A 15,289-nucleotide genomic window follows, 5' to 3' on the forward strand; every position below is an offset into this window, starting at 1 on the left:
GATTCAGCCAGTTTGTGAATGTCTGCTTCGTTTGATTTACATTCTGTTGACGCTTTTGTGCTGGATATTTTCAGCTCATCAACTTCTTTTTGGGTAAATTGTAGACTAATTCTTATTGAGCACATTATCCATACGTGCATTTGTGTTGTCAATCAGCGTGCGCAGACAGGCTGTAAAAGTAGTCTGTTGTTGATCAAGCATTTCCTTGAAGTACGTTTTTTGCTCCTCGAGCAGTTCGCGTACTTGTTCCAAAGTCATGTATTGTCCATCCTCATCTCTGTCTTTCTTAGTGGCCATCCTTGTTTTAATACGAGGAATTGTTTGAGTAGTGTTGAGTAGCACAGTCCCAGCTAACCGGGGTTAGCGGCTGGCGTGTTCTTCCGCAATATGTCAGTATTTTCCGACAAGTACTTCTCCAAAAGCCGGAAGTGCTTTCTTCCAGGTATCGGCAGCTTTCCTCCGTGATATAAGGAGGATTAAACAAGATAAACAAGGATCAAAACAGGTTGTGAAGGAGCTATTTTCGCAGCAGGAGGAGCATGTGATGGTAGGTATAATTGTTCACCAGACTGTGCTGCGCTCTGCTCTTAGAAATGTCCGTTATTCTGAAAGAAAAGCAGTTTACATCATTGCAAACAACATTAAATGAATCAGAAATACAGTCTAGACAATTTTAACGTGGTAAATGACTATTCTAGCAAGAAACGACTGATTTTTAATGGAATATCTACATAAGGGTACAGAGGTCCATTTCCAGCAACCATCACTCCTGTGTTCTAATGGAGCATTTTGTTAGCTAATCGTATTGAAAAGCTAATTGATGATTAGAAAACTCTTGCACAACTATGTTAGGACATGAATAAAAGTGTGTTTTCATGGATTCTGATTCTGATGTAACAGCCTAACAGACTGAGAAAAGAGCTCAGCAGTGTGTTCAGTCGACTGCCTCGGACTATATATTCTGTTTGATGGTAAAATCTAATATCCTTTAAAGAAAATATGAGAGGGACTGGACAGTAATATTACCAGATAAATCCAGGTTACAAAATCTGACACAGAAAAGTGGAGACTATAATCATTATATAAAATGTCAGTCAATTTGCCAGCACATCTTTTATAAACATTTAAAAGATTTTATCTCTTTTGGAAAATTCTATACATGTAATACAAAGCAGTATGAAGTCTTCAAATGTTAAATTATTTTTACTTTCCATTTCATTGTCTTAAAACAGAATAATTAGGGCATGTGCTTAAGTTCACACAGGTTTGCACTTAACACCCTTGAGCAGGTTTAAAAATGCTCTTTCTTTGTTTTTCCTTGTGTGACTATGAATGTTTTTATTTTTTGCCATCTTTTCCTTGCAGATCAATTCAACTTCTGACATATCTTGGGCCACCTTGTGCCACATGTTTCAGATTTCCCCACGGATTATTAATGATGCACAGGTCAGAGCCACTCAAAAACTTCTAGCTCGTGTTTCTTAAAGTTGTCTGTTGTGATTTTAAGGTTTAGTTTAGGAGGATTGCCCTGCTGTATATTTAGTGGAATCCCACCCAACAACTCTTGCATATAGTACCATTTGTGCATCAGTAGAATGGTGCAGCACCATCCTGTGTCAAATAAACTTTCCTGCAGCGCCTCTACAGTCATAAAGCTGAGAGTTTTACCTACCTGTCTAGCAAAGAACCTGAAGCCTTTCTTGGTCTTCCAGATCTTGTTTTTGTTTTCACAGTTCTCCTTACCTGTTACTTTTTAGTAACATATTGATACAGTGGGGCCAATAAGTATTGGGCAACTCAAAAATTTCCAAGTTCACCCATTTAAAAAGATAAGAGGGGTTTGCAATTTTCATCATAGGAACACATCAAGCGTGAGAGACAGATTGTAAAAAAAAATTCCAGGAAATCACATTGTATGATTTTTAAACAATTTATTTGTGAAAATGGGTGACCAATAAGTATTGGGCAGCCAGCAAAAGTTACTTTTAATACAATGACAGCGGTCAAATGGTTCCTGTAGTTCTTGACCAGGTCTACACGCACTTTAGTTGATATTTTGGCCCACTCCTCTGCACAGATCTTCTCTCGAGCTGTGATGTTTGAGGGCTGTCGCTTGGCAACACAGAGTTTCAACTCCCTCCACAGGTTTTCGATTGGGTTGAGGTCTGGAGACTGGCTAGGCCACTCCAGAACCTTGCTATGCTTTTTATGGAGCCACTCCTTGGTTTTCCTGGCTGTGTGCTTTGGATCGTTATCATGCTGGAAGACCCAGCCACGTTTCATCTTCCGTTCTCTGACCGAGGGAAGGAGGTTTTTACCCAAAAAGTCACAATACATGGCCCCATTCATCTTGTCATTGACACGGACCAGTCTTCCTGTCCCTTTTGCAGAAAAGCATCCCCAACGCATGATATTTCCACCCCCATGCTTCACAGTTGGAATGGTGTTCTTGGGATGCAACTCAGCATTCCTCTTCCTCCAAACACGGCGAGTGGTGTTTAAACCAAAAAGTTCAATTTTGGTCTCATCCAACCACATCACATTCCCCCAATCCTCCTCTGGATCATCCAGATGGTCTTTAGCAAATTTCAGACAGGCCTTTACATCATTTTTGTGTAGTAGGGGAACCAATGCAGGATTTCACCTCATGACGACGTAGTGTGTTACTAATTGTCATCTTTGTGACGGTGGTCCCAGCTGTCTTCAAATCATTGACCACTTCCCGCTGTGTAGTTCTGGGATGATTCCTCATTGTTCTCAGGATCATTTGAACCCCACGAGGTGAGATCTTGCATGGAGCCCCACTCCGAGGGAGATTGTCAGTGATGTTATACTTCTTCCATTTTCTATCAGTGTTTCCAACTGTTGATCTTTTCTCACAAAATTGTTTACCAATTGCAGTTTAACTCATCCCAGCTTTGTGCAGTTGTACAATTTTATCTCTGGTGTCTTTGGGAAGCTCTCTGGTCTTGGTCATGGTGAAGACTGGAGTCTGACAGTTTGAAGGAGTGTTCAGGTGTCTCTTATGCATCTAATCAGTTCAAACAGGTGCCATTCATACTCTTAACGAGTGGAGGCCGGAATAACTTCTTAAAGAACAAGTGACTGGTCTGTGAGGTATAGAAGAGTTGTTTGTTTTCGAGCTGCCCAATACTTATTGGCCACCCATTTTCACAAATAAATTGTTTAAAAATCATACAATGTGATTTAATGGATTTTTTTTTACATTCTGTCTCTCATGCTTGATGTGTTTCTATGATGAAAATTACAAACCTCTCTTATCTTTTTAAATGGGTGAACTTGGAAATTTTTAAGTTGCCCAATACTTATTGGCCCCACTGCAAGTGGAAATTTCAAACCGGAAATACATACATATCATATCAGATCCTCAGTCAGTTGCCGAGAGGTGCCCATGGTTGGTGAGCAAGATTACAAGACTCAGAGAATTTATCAGTTCTGGGAAGGTCATCAGTTGCTAATTTGACAACATTTGACAACGTCTTCAACATTTGGAGAACACATACTTTTAAATGACATTGTTTTCCTTTTTTCACATTAAAGAAACATTAACTGAATACATACACAAGCGTTCGAAAGTTTGGGGTCACTCAGGCAGTTCTGTGTGTTCCATGAAAACTCATACTTTCTTCATGTGCTAACATAATTACACAAAGGTTTGCTAATCATCAGTTAGCCTTTCAATACGATTAGCTCCCACAATGTACCATGAGAACACAGGAGTGATGGTTGCTGGAAATGGGCCTCTGTACCCCTATGTAGATATTACATTAAAAATCAGACATTTCCAGCTAGAATAGTCATTTACTACATTAACAATGTCTAGACTGTATTTCTGATTCATTTAATGTTGTCTTCATTGGTAAAAACTGCTTTTCTTTCAAAAATCAGGACATTTCTAAGTGACCCCAAACTTTTGAATATATGCTAATGCAGTTTGCAGTGCGGTGCCTAAACTTTTGCATGCTGGTCATGTGGAGGCTATTTGCTGAGGAACCCATGAAATCAACATTCTCTACCACCTCTCTCTTTATCTGAGAGATTCAACTGTTGGTGAGTATGAGAAACGACGGAGTTCACTGTAAAAACAAAGGTGATTAGGTAATCCTTTGATAATGTTTCTCCTGAGGAAGAATAAATAATAGTTATTAAAGGAAGTTAAAATGTATAGTCTTAGATGAATTTTGAGTAGCTGAGCACAGGTTTAATCTAAACCAAACTGTGGAATCCTGATCTTGTCTGGGTGTCATTAGCATAATCTCAGCATTGTCCTGGCCATTGTTTACCAGCATTAGCCTCTTGTTGAGGTGAGTTAGTAATGACTCCCGCTGACTGACCCACCTCACCCCCTCCTCTCTGTTCTGGGACCAGATGGAGGGCCCCTCTCAGGCGTGAAGGGTTTAAAGAGCCGGGCTACAGGACAGTTAATGGCACAGGTCTTTTCAGACTAGTGCTGCTCAAGGTCTAGGGGCTGTCGCTTTCACACCGTGCTCACAATGTGTTCACACAGTGGCAGTGGCACTGAATGGCAGTGCGCAGATGCAGGGAGGTCTCATCAGCCGCCGCCGCCGATGCATGTCGTGCACCTGTTGTGTGCCACTGATGAGGCTAAAAATACCCCAACTGATTCATTTCAATGTTATGAAGGAAAGGGAGCATACCAGTCAGATTACATGTTTTGGGTGGTTTTCTTCAAATCACTTTTATACCACAGCTAGGCTTTTAGGAAAACATAATGATGTTTTTACGGGTTAGGATGAATTTTTCCTACAGTTTCTTGTTATTGTGGTTCCATATTCAAATATAACATCAAAATCTGTTTGCAAGTCAAAATTTACTGCAGTGAGACTTACATTATTGCTATAGTAATATCAAAACAATCTGCATTTTTTGTTTTCTGTCACACTACCGGTCCGTATTTGCATGTGTGTCATATTATTTGACAAACAGAAATTATGTGAAAGGTGAAGAAGGTGATTAAATGCAGCAGATTACATTGTTTATTGGATAAGTAGTTTACCTAGACTTAATAATGGTTACATTTCAAAACACATATATAGACATTGTTGCACATGTATGCTGTGTCTCTGGAAGACTGGACAGAGACTTGATTATCTGAATTGCAGTTTTTCGCTGTTGTGAGAAACAGCAACAAATTTCCATACACCCCTCCAAAACCCTAACTATCTGCATGGATAGATCAAAGTGAGAAACTACACTTTCTGTAGTTTTAAGTGAATATTTAAATAGTATTATGATTTTTGTACAGTTAAAAAAAAAACAGAAGGCAGTGGTTTTCAGAAGTCTAGTGTGTAATTCCAACAAAGTGGTGTTCATACCTGAAATGTGTGATCTGGTTCTCCAGCAGAGTCATCAGGCGACTTCTGATGGCCTCAAACTGCTCTTTCTCCTCCACAGTCACTGTCCCCATCCCATCTGGCCTGAGGAGACAAGAAATTCAGACATGAGACAGCATTAGCTAACTTTTACCTTTAACTGATAATGGGGTAAAGTAATGAAACTGTTAATTCTCAAATTAAAGACAGTTTTCAAATGAAAAGATTACTTCAATTCATTCAGCACAAACTAAACAGTAGAGTTTTCCTTCTGGTAATATTCACTACTCTGTAAGTATTAATTAAAAAAACAAGAAAATCACTCAGAGAGCGCAGTACTCCGCCAAAGTTGTCCATTCCCCCATATGACATAGTCAGAAATGCAGCATTTGTAAACATTTTTAGTAATGCAGCATTTGTTTATTTATCAGTTACTGAGGATCAAAAATCACGGCAGCATAGAATGTAGATGTTTCATAAAGATGTATTCGCAAACAAACAAACAAAATGACCTTGTGCTGAACACAAGCATGTTATGCATATGCATGTTATGTACGGATACCAAATCTTGTGACCTAAATATGTAGCGGGCGGTGGGAATTGATGGGACTCGGAAACACCCCCATATTTTAATCAATTGTTCCTTGTATCGTTTCTGATGGATAAGTCCAGATAAGTCTGCAGTGGTCGATTTGTACTCAGATCGCAATCATCAGCAGGCAGCTGACATAGTGTTCACTTGTTGTCATAGTTACAGCCATGCTGCTATCTCGCAATGATACAGAAATCTTTCACAAATCCATGGATCCAGACTATAAATCGCTTCACTGCCAAAATCTAATCAGTTGATAGTTGTCTTCATTTCTGACCTTCCCTGATAATTTCATCCAAATCGGTTAGTCCGTTTTTGAGTAATGTCTGTCTGTTTAAACAGACAGATAGACAGACATACACTGGTGATGACATAACTCTGCCATATTCCTTTGCTGAGTAAAAAAGCAGAATCCAGCTGACAAGAGAACTCAGAGTCACCACTTGTACTAATGGTCTTATTTTAACATACCAAAAATAAATGAAACCTTTCACCCCCTCATAATTCCTGCTGTTTCTAATTTGGTGATTTTTACTTGACTGACAGTAAAGTCAACACTTTCTGCAGATGTTTAACATTAAAACCCATGAGTCAAAGACAGATATAAGATACAGATATTTGAGCAGATGGAAGGCTTTTAAATTTAATGCATTTTCAAGAATTTTTCCACTGATCGTAGCTTAACATTAGAAGTACAAGTAATTAAAATGAATTCGGAAATGAGCAATATTTCTATTAAAAAAAGCTTAGAATATGATATGAACACATAAAAATAAACAAATACATTTTGAAAATACAAAACACAAGCCTGTTTTAAATCTTTCATCAGTAGACAAAAAGAAAGACCTTTTCCACTATCTGAGAATCTGAAATATTCAACATGAACTCGAGAGACTGTTTCTTTGATATGCTGTTGACATTATGTAGTTTCACATAAACACTCTTTGTCAAAAGATTCTCACTGCAAATACTAAGACATTTCTATAAGGAAGGACTCTGTACCAGCTGAAGGTCTGAACCATTCAGAAATAAAAGACTAAGCAATAAAAGCCTCAAAGAACAATGAAAAACAAAATGTGAAGCCATTGAAAACAACTCAGGCTGCTTTTTATGTCTTTGGGTTTTTTTTTCCTCACTCTTGTTTTCACCAAACAAACTGATCAAGCAGCCAAACTCTCCATCATGACCTCAAAGTCAACCAATCAAATAGAGAGCTGCTTGGGCTCGTCTCCGTCCTCACAGAAAAAAAAAATGTTAGTTGAACGCTTCATTAATGTTTTTAAAGCCTTCATTCCCTTCTTGCCTTCGTCTGAATAGGTACTCTGGTAAAAAAGGGGAAAAATGCAATCAGTACCTAGAGCGACCAGCCTTGACTTTCTGGGCTTTTTCTGTGCAGCTGAAAGAGAAAAGCACCCTCTCCAAACGGCACTCGCAGTTGCTGGAGGGAAGAAGCGAGGAGGTTGTCTGTTAATGAGTTGTTCTTATAAAAGCCTTCACTGGTTCAGCCCCTGACCGCTACACCTCGAGTACCAACAACTCCACCGCACTCCTCATGTCGTGTTTCCTGACTCTCTGAAGTTGAAAATAATAACATGAAGAGAAAGCTGCAGAGTCTGAGAGAGAGCAATGTGAGCTGAGGATACTAAACCATCACTGATCAACATGCTACGCAGTAGAAATATTTACATGTACTGCAGTGCTTCACTGAGGAGAAAAATCTCCTTTTCAGAACAGGAAATTTAAATTAAAGATTGTTATTAAATATATATTTAATAGCATAGAAATCATAACATTATAAATCCAAAATACAATTTTTAAAAAGGAAATGAAATGATAATCTCAGTGAGATTCCCAGTTTGTGGAAGGTGGAGGTTGTACAAAGGATGGATGACAAGAAGAAATCATCATGTATTGTGTAAGAACATCACCAGAACCACTCTTCAGCTCCACTCTACTTCATTCATTCTATAATGAGAGACAGCTTTATATGCACAATGACACTTGTTAGTACAACTTATAAACCCCGTTGTTCTCCAAATTTGTCTATTCAGTAGCACCACTGCTCCCCACAGCCTTCCCACCCCCTGTTTAACAAGCACCAGTTAATCCTGAGGAAATGGAGAGCAGAGCTGCTGGGAAAGGGAGTGTGTGTGCTCACTCATGTAAGAAGAAGCAAGACAAGTTTGCTTTCATGTTGAATGAGCTGACGGTCTGACAAATGAAGACATGAGGACTGTGATCAGAGCGAGGTACTGAATGTGGGGACGGATGGAGGGACAGATAGAGGGACAGCCTCAGGCACCAAGCCCTTGCAGTTAACGCCAGATGTCCTGTAATCCCTGTTGTTCATCTTACTGAAACGATCAGTTTGCAGCTCAGAGCGAGAAAGAAAGAAAGAAAACTGGTTGATCTGTTTTGCAGCTCTTGTTAATTCTTAACAAAGAAGGCTTAGTGTGAAAATGGTGCAGCTAAATTTTTACTATTCTTAAGTGAAAAAGCTTCAGTGGTTGTACCACAACATGCTTTTATAATAAAGCAACACGAGAAGTGATTGTTTATAGTAATAATAATAATAATAATAATAATAATAATTATTATTATTATTATTATTATTAGTAGTAGTAGTAGTAGTAGTAGTAGTAGTAGTAGTAGTAGTAGTAGTATTTTACTTACTTTTTTAGTTGAAAAGTATCAGAGCAGTCTAAGACCCCTCAATATTCAGTTGGAAATTATTCCAAAATAAAATCAGAATCAGACAAAGCAGAGAATATCCATGTCAGTGCTTAAAAACCTGCTAATGTTTGGCTTTTAAGCTTGGAAAGTGACTGAATTCACTCCAGCTGGAGACCCAAATCATTTCTGATTTTTTAAAGTTCTTTTTTTTTGGCCATTTGTCGACTTTATTAGACAGGTCAGTAGAGCGGTAGAAAAGAAAGTAGGGAGAAGAATAGTGGGGAAGACCTGCAGCAATAAGCTGTGAGCTGGAATCGAACTCAGGCCGCTGCAGCGGGGACTGTAGCCCCTGTTCATGAGTTGCCCACTCAGCCATATGATCTATCTGGGCGCCCTAATCCAAACCATTTTTGACAATTTTTTTTGGTTTTGTTTTCATTCCAATCAGCAATAAATTCCACACATGCTGATCATATGGATAGTTTTATTAATAATCTTGTCCTCAGTGTACATAGATTTTTTTTTCAAGATCACTCTGAAATGTAATTTAATCCGAACCAAAAGTAAAAGATTTAAAAGTTTCCTCCCCTTGAGTGTTTTAATTACAATTCAGAACACCTTGAAAACAAACAAAGAAGGAAGAATCTTTTTAAAAAAGTAAATTAATCAACCCAACACTGCACCATGAGGATTTCACCTTAGGTATTATATCCCTGTTTTTATATTTACATGCTTATCATGATGACAAATGCACATTTTCCCACACAATCATGTTTTTCCCTCAGGGATGATTGTGGAGTTGTTCAAGTAATTTGTCCACTCAGTAAGGTTATATGTGTATAAACATGTTTAGCTGCATTTTCTGCTGCATTTCTATGAAAGCTTTAGAATAAATGAACACAAAAGCACAGAAAAATCTCTTCTGAACAAGGTGACAGTGGCTACTCAATTCAATTCAGTGTGTAGGAAGCAGAGATAGTTTTCTGTCATCATCACAAAGAGCGAGCCAAGAGCTTTCAAATGATATTTGAAACTCAATTTTCCCCGCAAATGTCACTCACACCCTCCACTCCCCCTGAATTGAATTACAGCAGAAAACAAATCAGATGGCGAGGAAGTTGGCAGGAGGCCAAACGCAAAATGCGGCGAGCTCAGAGAAACGCAACACAGTGTGGTGTTTGGTTTGGTAGCTCTCATGGCAGAGTGGGGAGCGGCAGCTTGTCGGGGCTCAGACACATTGTTGCTGCTAAATGAAGCGAGCACGTTGGAGGCAAGGATGCTGTCAGTGGTGCTCCAGGGCCGGGGGAGGTGGAAGGGAGGGGTGTCTCTGTAGGCTGAGGTTAGTGTGTTTACACTCAGTGTGGCTCAAGTGTAAACGATAAGTACCATATCCGCCTGCGGGATTCACCAAACCCTCTGGCGGTTTGGGTGCTTATGTCAGTTGACAAGAGCTGTCACGAGTTGAAATCACCAAGCAGCATGGCAGAGCACCGGGTGTGGATGCCACTTCACCTTAAGAGGTGTGGAAAAGAGATGAGGCTGAGCGGCAGGTGCTCCTGTGTGTCACCTTCCTCCTGCCCATCACCGCCTGGGAGACAGGGGGGATGTTGTATGGAGGGCTGGGGGAAGTAAAAGCTTCTGTCACATCCTGTGTTGGTGTGGCGTAGATTACTCAGAGAAAAGATTATTTGACCTGACAGGTAAGAGGGAGGCAAGCACCCTCCCCACGGATCTGGTAATGCTCCTTTAACCTTGATCCAGGTTCAAACACACCCGTCTCATCAAAGCTACACAAACCTTCAGACTAGTCACAGCTCCTTCATCCTGCTCAGGTTGAATTCTATGTGGCAGCATAAAATACCCAAAGCTTACCACAGAAGGCATTAAAGGTTCAACTTACATTGTCATTTCAAGTGTTTTGGTAAGACAGATTGTAATCCAATTTTATGCATTTTTTTTTAACACTATTAGCGTAATTTAAATGTCCTTTTAGCTGCTATTATCACAAAGGAAACCCCTGTTAATGGATACTTCAGCAACAGGACTACAGATTTTATACCTTACAAACATAAATGTTTCTCGGTTGTATTTACACTTACCTTTTTACATATTGGATAGCTTTCTAGTCCTAAGAGGCACACAGCACGGGGTGGTGATTTTCCACTGTAAGCTTGCAGTTTTCTTTTTTTCATTCTGCTATCTGTATACACTGGTCCTATTTTTACTGCAGCAGCTTGCATTTCAGAAGCCTAAAATTATCTTTAAAATATGTCTGCGTGCTGATGTAACATGACATTTATTAAATTTAATATTTACTTCTACAAGTCAAAACTAGTAGTTTTTGTTTGTTGCATACATGTTTTGAATCTGTTGTAAGCCATCAATATATTTGTGAAACAATACCAAAATGCATCTGTTGCCTTTAACCATTTCATGTGGAAACAAAGAAAGTGGCTCTTTTGAAATGTAGTTTTAACTCTGAGCCTTGTAAAAAAAAAAAAGGTGCTTTAAATTTCAGATTCTTCTGAATAAAATATCATTCATAAAGGAGAGAAACAGAAGCTGTTGAACAAGTAGCGTTGAAGCATAGTGCACAGAATGGGAGGCAGTAAGACTTTGAATTAAAGGAAGCCATAGCTATTGATAAATTCTTTCATCAAAAGAACAGCTAAAATAATTTGTTTAACCTGTGAATAAGCAGAGGAAAAAGAGTGCTTTTAGAAAAAGCCAAGTATTAGGAATAAAGCATAAAACTAAAACTTGACCATACAACTTAACAGATCATAGACCACAAACAGTTAAATGCATTGACAAGCTGACCTTACCTGTGGGAGGCTTTGACATGGCAGGAAAATATTTACATCTTAAATCAAGGTCTAACATGTTCCTGAGAGTTTTCTTAAGAAAACCACAGTGTTAGAAACTGAATATATTGCCTTGAAGTATTAGTCAAGTACCCTCCTGTTGATCACTCCATGTCTGTCTTTGAGCAGCCCTCTCGGGAAACTTGAGTTCTGTAATTAAGTTTTTTTTTTTCACCTCTGTGCCTGCCAGCCATCCTAAACCTTTTTTTCCCCATACACACCCACTCAGGCAGCCCAGAATGGCCATCAATTATTCAAAATGGAGCTCCAACTGACAAAAAGCCAATTCCAGTAATAACCCCCCTTCCCTCAAATTTTTTTTAGATCTGGCGATTAGCTGGAGGAGCTAATCATTATGTTTCCTAATTGACTAAATGGGTTGACAAAGAGAGAAAGCACAGATATCAGTAATTATCCCAGACATGGAGAAATACAGGGACTGCTGGGAGTGAAATGGAGGAATGAGCACTGTACTACAAAACAAGATTAGTGAGTTAGCAAGGTATGATGAGCTTAAAGTCAGAGTTTTCAGTATCATGAAGGTGGCTTTTTTTAATCTGCTCGATCACCATGGTAACGGATGCTGCCGAGTTAACCTGGTCTGGAGCTAGTTATGTTCAGAGTTTTATATTTAAAACAGCTGTAAGGAACTTCCCCCTTTAACCAAATAATTTCCTCCCAATTTTTCATGATTTTCAGCTGAAAAAATACACTACCAGTCAAAAGTTTGGACACACTTTCTCGTTCAATGTTTTTTATTCTTTTTTCTTTTTTTACTATTTTCTACATTGTAGATAAATACTGAAGATCAACACATTTTGTTTACGCCATAATTCCATATGTATTATTTTTATAATTTTTGTATCTTCAGTATTAATCTACAAGTATAAAATAATTAAAAACTTTTGTGAGTACAGACTTTTGAGTGATATTGTATGTAATGTCTGCCAAACATGTTGAGCTGTGTGACTAATATCACTGAATTAAGCCGTACCGTTACACTACCACACATTGTATGCGTTGTGTTGTCACAGAAATCAATATATGTTCAGATGGTGATGCAGAAATCTCATAAATATGGTTTTATGTTTGGTCCTGATTTGCTGTCAAGACCGTTTACACTGCCAGTGCAACAGCTGATAGAACACAGATCAGAAAACTGATTATTCTACTTGTATTTGTTGCAGAGATTATTCAACCAGTAACATCAATTTCACCATGATTGGGCCAGAAATTAAATAGCTCCAGATGCATTATGCGGTAGTGTCAGACCTACACACGTGGACAAAATTGTTGGTACCCCTCAGTTAAAGAAGGAAAAACCCACAATTCTCACTGAAATCACTTGAAACTCACAAAAGTAACAATAAATAAAAATTTATTGAAAATTAAATAATCAAAAACAGCCATTACTTTTGAATTGTTGATTAACATAATTATTTTAAAAAACAAACTAATGAAACAGGCCTGGACAAAAATGATGGTACCTCTATAAAAGATTGAAAACTATTTGACCAGAGTGACATGATTAACTCAGGTGTGTCATTTAATTGACATCACAGGTGTTTCCAAACTCATAATCAGTCAGTCTGCCTATTTAAAGGGAGACAAGTAGTCACCCTGCTGTTTGGTGAAAAGGTGTGTACCACACTGAACATGGACAACAGAAAGCGAAGGAGAGAATTGTCCCAGGACATCCGAAAAAAAATTATAGACAAACATCTTAAAGGTAAAGGCTATAAGACCATCTCTAAACAGCTTGAAGTTTCTGTGACAACAGTGGCTCGTATTATTCAGAAGTTCAAGACCCACGGGACAGTAGCCAACCTCCCTGGACGTGGCCGCAATAGGAAAATTGATGACAAATTGAAGAGACGGATCGTTGGAATTGTATCCAAAGAGCCCAGAGCAACCTCCAAAGAAATTAAAGGTGAACTCCAAGGCCAAGGTACATCAGTGTCAGATCGCACCATTCGTCGTTGTTTGAGCCAAAGTGGACTTCATGGGAGACGACCAAGGAGGACACCACTGCTGAAAAAAACTCATAAAAAAGCCAGACTGGAATTTGCAAAAATGCATGTTGACAAGCCACAAAGCTTCTGGGAGAATGTCCTTTGGACAGATGAGAGCAAACTGGAGCTTTTTGGTAAGGCACATCAACTCTATGTTCATAGACTCAAAAACCAAGCATACGAAGAAAAGAACACTGTCCCTACGGTGAAACATGGAGGAGGCTCAGTAATGTTTTGGGGCTGCTTTGCTGCATCTGGCACAGGGTGTCTTGAAAGTGTGCAAGGTACGATGAAATCTGAAGACTATCAAGGCATTCTGGAGAGAAATGTGCTGCCTAGTGTCAGAAAGCTTGGTCTCAGTCGCAGGTCATGGGTCTTCCAACAGGACAACGATCCAAAACACACAGCCAAAAACACCCAAGAATGGCTGAGAGAAAAGCGTTGGACTATTCTAAAGTGGCCTTCTATGAGCCCAGATCTGAATCCCATTGAACATATGTGGAAGGAGCTGAAACATGCCATTTGGAGAAGACACCCATCAAACCTGAGACAACTGGAGCTGTTTGCTCATGAGGAGTGGGCCAAAATACCTGTTGACAGCTGCAGAACGCTCATTGACAAATACAGAAATCGTTTAATTGCAGTGATTGCCTCAAAAGGTTGTGCAACAAAATATTAAGTTATGGGTACCATCATTTTTGTCCAGCCCTATTTCATTAGTTTGTTTTTTAAAATAATTATGTTAATCAACAATTCAAAAGTGATGGCTGATTTTGATTATTTAATTTTCAATAAATTTTTATTTATTGTTACTTTTGTGAGTTTCAAGTGATTTCAGTGAGAATTGTGGGTTTTTCCTTCTTTAACTGAGGGGTACCAACAATTTTGTCCACGTGTGTAAATGCACTTCAAGACAATATCAAGTTCAAATATATGATGTTCAACAGCAACATTTGAACAATGTGGAAGGGCCATGTATAATGATAAACCTACAGAGAGCTGTTAACTTTATAGTGAGTTTTAGCTCATTGTTTTAGCTGTCTAAGTCTAACTGTTTTGTTTTACTTTCAGAGTTTTTTAGTGGTAGTGGGCAGCTGTTTTCAGAGATTACACAATTAGACACTAGCTAGCAGTGGCGGCTGGTGAATTTTTCTCTTTGGGGGGCGCACTTAATTTACCAAACCAAATAGCAGAGTCGGCAACACCGGAATACAAGAATTGATGTAAATTATGTTCACAGCCATTTGATGTGCTATTACTATGCACCACTACGAGGGTACACCTAAGCACTACTGATGAGTCAAATAGACAATTAAATGCACGTAAATGTTAACAGCTCGTGAATTTGAATTTATCTCCCCAATGTTTGATATGATTTGCTCCAGATAAGGCGTAATTGGTACACACAAACCCTTAAAATCTCCTTTTCTATAATTAAACAAATTAAGAATGTATAAATATGCAAATCTATTTTTTACTTCAAAAGTAAAAAAAAAGAAACAATTCATTTTTCCAGCTTCAAAGAGTGCCAAGTGCTTCTTCTGTCCAGCAAAATCTTTGGAACAACATATTTATATTTACATACTCAAATAAACAAAAACAAATCCATACCTGTGAAACCAACAAACATTGGACATTTTGTTAAAAAAAAACCTAACTATAAGGCTTAAAGCAGACAGTGCTTCTGTGAGCTAACTTTTACATTAATAACCTTACATGACAATGAGAAAACAGCAAATCTGCATATTTAAGATCAAAGCAATAAAAATTTGTCACTTTGCCTGAAAAAAAAAA

The 15,289-nt window shown here is 38.6% G+C and overlaps 1 protein-coding gene across 7 annotated transcripts in view; it reads right to left on the reverse strand.

The window, feature by feature from the left end:
• cadps2 (Ca++-dependent secretion activator 2) overlaps positions 1-15,289 on the reverse strand; it is a 561,419-nt gene that overhangs the window by 151,813 nt on the left and 394,317 nt on the right. For all 7 annotated transcript variants that reach the window (XM_051951549.1, XM_051951548.1, XM_051951546.1 and 4 more), the window contains exon 14: positions 5,358-5,459. In XM_051951549.1, the coding sequence (XP_051807509.1) occupies positions 5,358-5,459 (102 nt within the window). The remainder of the gene's footprint in view (positions 1-5,357; positions 5,460-15,289) is intronic.

The sequence above is a fragment of the Acanthochromis polyacanthus genome, chromosome 8 (genome assembly GCF_021347895.1).
Source record: "Acanthochromis polyacanthus isolate Apoly-LR-REF ecotype Palm Island chromosome 8, KAUST_Apoly_ChrSc, whole genome shotgun sequence".
Lineage (NCBI taxonomy): Eukaryota > Metazoa > Chordata > Actinopteri > Pomacentridae > Acanthochromis > Acanthochromis polyacanthus.